This window comes from Spinacia oleracea, chromosome 5 (assembly GCF_020520425.1).
Source record: "Spinacia oleracea cultivar Varoflay chromosome 5, BTI_SOV_V1, whole genome shotgun sequence".
Classification (NCBI taxonomy): Eukaryota; Viridiplantae; Streptophyta; class Magnoliopsida; order Caryophyllales; family Amaranthaceae; genus Spinacia; species Spinacia oleracea.
Window position 1 is genome coordinate 73,926,925 of NC_079491.1, and position 6,229 is coordinate 73,933,153.

Sequence of the window (6,229 nt, forward strand, 5' to 3'; positions counted from 1 at the left end):
TACATCTGCTCGTGCTGCCTATTCTATTTTGTAACACTTTTAATAACATATGATAACACTTTTACTAGTGTTACCAAAAATAATTTTATGTAACACTTTTCCATTCCTATTGTAGCACTTTAAAAGTGTTACTCGTAATATCTTAGGTAACACTTTTTGACCATTACTATCACTTTTTTATATCATCTTTTGATTTACAGTAACACTTTATTAAATCGTAGGTATCACTTTTCACCATATAATTAACGTAACACCTCGTTCAATATTTAGGAACACTTTTCTATTCTTAGGTAACATTACATATTTAACACTTTTTAATATCTATTATAACACTTACAAAGTAATGCTTTTTATTAAATATATATAATAATGTAACAAATATTACAAAATTGGTTCATAAATAATAATAATATTTATAATAAATAATAAAATTATAATGTTTTTTGGTAAAATAGCAATTTTATTACCAAAAGATAGTACGTACACAAAATAAGTTCCAAACAAGGAAACAACTAAAGGAAGGGAGCACACCCGCTCCCTAAGAAATTAACAAATTAAAATAGTAGTATTTGATGTACGATTTATGAAAATTACATTATTATGTTTAAAATAAAATCAAATGATCATATCCAAAACTAAAATGTATAACCAAAACTAAATGTCTTCTATCTTTTCATCTTCAACTGGTTTCCCTTACGTCTGCATGATTCTCAATGTCAACTAAATCATCATTTTCTATCTGATCCAATCCATCATGTTGATCCTATAAGAAAAATAAAATTAGTAAGATCTAACATCCATAATCATGTAAAGCACAACCAAGACATTACATTACAAGAACTGAAGTTAATTAACATCCATAATCTTCTGCTTATAATTCAAAATTAGAAGATAATAATACTTCTATTAACGTTAATGGGGATCTGATTACATCTCCCAGCTTCTCCATTTGATCAGTTTGCTCCACCTGATTACATCCTTTGCTGCTCCACCTGATCTGTTTGCTGATTACATCCTTTGCTGCTCCACCTGATCTGTTTCCCTCATATAATTCTGATTTTTTTTTACTTCTCTTTTCTCAAGTTGAATACCTAGAATCCTAGAGTCTTACACATATGACTGGGGAGGTTGAAACAAAGTAGAAACTTCAAACTAGAAGTTCGGAACAACAGAGAGACAACAACAGAAGTCCTAGCCTGTAACAAGGTCTGAATTTAAGAAATTATGCAGGGTTGAGTATAGTTCCTAGCCTGTAAGGATGTTGCTGAATTCTCCAGGAATGGTACTAGTTCCATCTAATTAACATTGGGAAAAATACATATAGAAAATTACTAGTGGATACAAAGATCTAAGAACATCAGAATATATAACCGCAAGGACAAGTTTCATTTGACACTCACTGCAAGCATACAAATCAAGACAAGGTCTGGATCCATGTTCACCATAATAACTTTTCATATAGGTTTGACCATTGTATCTGCATAATACAGATTACAAACGTTCCAATTTTAGCTTAGAAGAAACGGTAATAACTTCCCTTATAAAGCAGAATTTATTCAAACCTTCATTAAGTCCTTTTGAGTCTTTGCAACCTTTTTTCAGGTCTTAGCTCGTTATTTAATCCTCTAAATGTAAACAAAATCAGCAACTGATGATGAAACAGCTGGTGAAGATTGTAACACATGTGTCTGCAGCATAGTATTTCCTAGAAGATGATTCATACTTGATTCCTGAACTCTGGATATGTATGATATTAGGGAAACTGCTAAAATAGGGTTCAAAGATCTATGTGCTAGATACTATCCGTTGGCAACAGAAGCAGAAAACTAATTTCCAAACAAATTATGTCATGGCTTAAGGCAGCATCTCACTAAATTAAGATCACATACAATATTCATATTATAGATAAACATGAAATTCACTACAACACTACAAATAAGTAAATCTCATCACATTGACAATTTAGAAAAGAAGAAGCCTAATACATACCTGACGTGCAAGAGTAACTTGGACGAGATCAAACAAGTTGTGGATGTGAGGTGTCTTAAAACCGGCATAATGACTTTCCGAATTGTCCTGACATAAAGAAAAAAATATGAGCACTATACAGAAACAACTATTTCAGTAGAGCATAAAACATCATTCATAAAGCATCAGATTAAGAAAAATATCAGTAAATGTCTAAATAACCAGATAGTTTTCATAAGCATAGATCAACATTTTCAAGCAGAAAAGACCATTAACTTCCATATTCAAAGCTATTGCAAAAAAGCAGGATGTAAGGGTAATGAAACAACACAAGAATGTTGCTCCTCGTAATTAACAGCTGACAGGCTCAAGCTTGGAGATATCCTAACAACTGCCATATCTAGGACAGGGCTAGGAAATCCTTTCAAAAAACCATTTGCAATCCTTGATGAAGTATTTCAGGGCCGAAAAAGATCTTGGTCCTGCTATTAGATACAGATTAAAATTCAAGCTCCATTTAGTACCAGAAGATTGGACATGTGAAGCAAGGAACAAGTAAACTAATACATCATGGGAACTATCACCTGGGTGAAATAAAATCACACCAGGCTAAACCAAACAGAAAATTAAACATTACTCTGTAGTAAATCAGCCATATCAAAAAAGTTGGGGAACAAAAAAAGTGAAATAAAAGAACTTCAAAAGCTAGTCTTTCCCATTAATAACATACAGCTGATTCCAAATGCAACTATCAGCCTCCAACGTCTTCATGTTAGTTTGTTAGATAAATTGGAAAACGAGGTTCGATACACACACTACTCTAACCCTACTTTAACAAAAGGCTTAAGATTTAGTTCCTAAAAGTTTCAGAATCAAGCGCTATTCTTCAATACTAGCACTAACCTAAAATTTGCATATCTCACTATTCACTTCCAACAACCTTTGGCGTGAAATTAATTGCTAAACAACAATTTAACAACTTATATATACGAAAAAAACACGACTTTCAAACATAGTAGATCGCGAAAACAAATTTGAATTCATGCACAATCTCAGCATCACAAATTTCAATCGAGCGGCATAAACCCTAACAAAATTCCGCCAATTCTTGCATCAAATATAATGTTTTTAAATCTAATAGAGAACCAATTAAACAAAAATTATGTTCCACATTACAAAATGGTTGTTTTTGTGACTGTGTACAGAATGGCTTTTTCGAAAAGGACTATCCAGATATTCAAGTTAAGGGAATCAACCATCTAACAGAGTTCAATGAAAAAGTAAATAATAGATGCATGCAACAAGCTTATGATCTTTCTGTAATAGCCTTAAGTAAGTTTTCTGAAATCTGCAGGGATCCATAACTTTGGGGCCTCTCCATAATGACACACCCACGCCTACACTCACACCCAGAACCCTATATCAAATTCTCCTTGGGATAATCATGCATGATCTAGTCACTTTCTATGTATTTACTTAGTGAAATCAATTGGAATTCCTCTAAACCTGGTATAACCCAAACAACCAGAGGATCCCTCCTAGAAACACAAGCTAACAATCAAGTAATTCGCATTCCGAGACAAAGTCAAGTCATGAGCTTGCAGAGGGATGAAGTGATAAATTAAGTCTTGAGATTCAATATGCGTGGAAGAGACTGTAATTCTTCTTGTTGCACACACTTTTCATAGTTACTTTTCAGGTATTCCTCTCAAACACAAGACTAACTTAAACCTCAAAAATCTAAATATCTCCTTCTGACTAAATACTTTCTTCATTTAGAAAAAGTTTTGAATTAACAAGCATAGACTCAGTTTAAGAGATTCGAGATTCAGGAGTGCAATAACCAAGTTACATCCAATCCTAGTCACAAAACAGCAACATAATCAAAATAATGATTATTATCCGTGAATTAAGGCAAGGCAATGAATAAAACAAGAAATAGACGGAGTATTGTATAGCTTAACTGCCACCATATGTTTTGCAAGAGATGATATCACCGTGAGATTAGTGCTACCTACTACCATATGTTTTGCAACAGCAGCAGGCCTGCAATAAGGGCATAACCATGCAAGTATCAAACTAGAGGAAACAAATTTTAGGCGTGCGAATTCAGCATAAATAACAGTCCACTAATTGAATTCATTTTTCAGTATATATACCACTAAAATATCTGAAAAACTCGGATAACGACATTCGCAAGTGTTGGATGCCTTTTCCAGGGAACCACAAAGAAATGAGAATATATATCTATTATATTTGCATATTAATCCACCGTTGATTTTCAGAATCTAGTTTATAAACCTAAGTGCAATATGATTTGAGCATTCACTAACCCAATTGCACAGGAAATCCATTCTCTCAGTGTCCGAGCATTCAACGTGGTTTCAGCAGTAGTGAAAGTCTTTGATTCGACAACAGTTATATTATCAAATGAAATATCAGTATATGAACAGATAAATTTCCAGTAGCAAGACTAGAGAAGCATAAAACAACACTTGCCTAGCGTAATCTCAGGGTTCAATCCAGAGATATTTTTTGCAATTTCAACTGGATTAACATTTGCTAGACTGCAGCATAAAAATCAAAGGACACATCAGGCCCCACAACAATATATGTTAAATGAGAAAGAATGTTGGACCTTTATATAATTTGGTAAAGACAACTTAAAATCTACTTCATACATCTTATGCTGAAGTTTTTTCTAGACCGAATGGTGGGATTAGAAAATCAGCCTCCATACACACAGCTGTGAGTAGATTAATACAACCCAAAAAACCAATGAAAATAAGGAAAATAGTATCAAAAAGGTCTATTGGGTAGGAGTGAAAGAGAAAGAAACGCATTGGAACATAAAATTACAAATAGAAACCTTCAAATTCACCCGTAAAACAAGAAATTAAATGCAATTCAATAAAAATTGAAACTTTAAACTAATAATTCAAATGTAATTAATCAAAATTTGGAACATCTTTCTCAAAGTCTTGGAGAAAAAAGAGAGTATGATGAATAAGATTAGTACAGACATTAATTTCGACCGCGCTCCTAACCTCGCCGTTGACCTATGTCACCTCCTTCGACCAACGGCGAAGGTAAGTAAACAAAATAAAACAAGTTAGGGATTGAAAGCTATTATTAAATGACTGAATTGGTCAAAGAATCAACATAAAAAACTGAATCTTTAATTACCTATACTCACTCTAACCTAAGAAACGCCGTAGATCTCGTCCGCATTGACATCGATTCGCCGAAAGATAGAGAGAATGTGAGTTGAGAACTTGAGTGTATAGCATTTTGGGGAGATGAACCGTTATTACTTGTAATTCTGTGAATCCTGACTTAGTGGGATCAAGTATCCATAGCCATGGATGCCAAAGAGATGAAGAAGAGGACAAAGAATTTGTGAGAGAGGAGAGAGAATGTCAAGGGTCTGTTTAGTTACGATGAAGAAATTTGGTTCTGTTTTATTTTTACTAAGTGTAGGACGGTTCTTTGAATCATTTCCTACGGGGGGCGGTTTTTCAGAAACCTTCGTATTTTGTACTTTGTAGGAATCGCCACCAAACATTATTTAGGGTCTTGTCTGGAAAGACCGTAAGTGACTCTATTAGGATAAGACTTGAATCTTGGAAACAGATGGGTGAGATCCGGGCAAGGGAACGAGATTCTTATTCCGCGAGCTTTAGAAATTATTCAAGTACGTGACATAGCATTTTCGAAAATACCCTAGTTTAGACTATGTGGGTTTGAATTTAGGACAAAATGAATTTCTACTTTGTATGGTGGTCACTTTGCTTTAAAGTTAATTTAAGGGAACCTAAGATCGGTTTGTCCAAGAAATTATCTTTGTTAAGCGTGATGTAACCTTGCATTTTGTTGTATTTAGCATGTGCGGTGATGAAAGCAATAAAGCAAATAAAGCAACATCACAAAAGTAAATAAGTGCGGAATTAGTAAATACAAGACCCCCTAGAAATGGACTTGGGAGTAGGTCCACATTGCCTAGAAGGACTAGGCAAGTAAAGTTGCGGAATTTAAAGTGCGGAATTGAAATGCGGAATCGAAATTGCATAATTGAAAGTGCGGAATTGAAAATGCATAATTGAAAGGTGCGCAATTGAAATTGCGGAATTGAAGGTGCATAATTGAAATGGTAATATTGAAATTTGTACTTGGGCACACGAGATTCGAACGCCAAACGGCTACTTAAAAATAAGTGCACTCGACACGAATTCAAAGCCAAAAATCTCAACTTGGGAGAAGT

The 6,229-nt window shown here is 34.0% G+C and overlaps 1 protein-coding gene across 9 annotated transcripts; it reads right to left on the reverse strand.

The window, feature by feature from the left end:
- Positions 1 to 439: 439 nt before the first annotated feature.
- Positions 440 to 5,451, reverse strand: LOC110804575 (mannosyl-oligosaccharide glucosidase GCS1). 9 transcript variants are annotated; one of them, XR_008921030.1, is made up of 5 exons: positions 5,155 to 5,450; positions 4,302 to 5,039; positions 3,933 to 4,014; positions 1,990 to 2,076; positions 440 to 763 (listed from the first exon to the last, which is right to left on the reverse strand). XR_008921030.1 is itself a non-coding variant. In XM_056828519.1 (5 exons), coding segments are annotated over exons 2-5 (255 nt in total). In that variant the 5' UTR covers positions 4,994 to 5,036; positions 5,155 to 5,445; the 3' UTR covers positions 440 to 679. The 9 variants fall into 9 exon arrangements, 4 of the variants coding, with proteins under 4 accessions (XP_056684497.1, XP_021865874.1, XP_056684499.1 ...); XM_056828519.1 differs by having other exon boundaries at positions 4,992 to 5,036; positions 5,155 to 5,445; XM_022010182.2 differs by having other exon boundaries at positions 4,992 to 5,039; positions 5,155 to 5,445.
- Between the last annotated feature and the right edge of the window lie 778 nt (positions 5,452 to 6,229).

Bases quoted from the DNA above. Each gene is read 5' to 3' on its own strand.
- LOC110804575 (XM_056828519.1), bottom strand. The intron at 2,077-3,932 runs GTTAAGCTATAC...TCTTTATGTCAG, and splicing joins TTGCAAAACATATGGTGGCA to GACAATTCGGAAAGTCATTA. The intron at 764-1,989 runs GTATGTATTAGG...TTTTTCTTATAG, and splicing joins AAGTTACTCTTGCACGTCAG to GATCAACATGATGGATTGGA.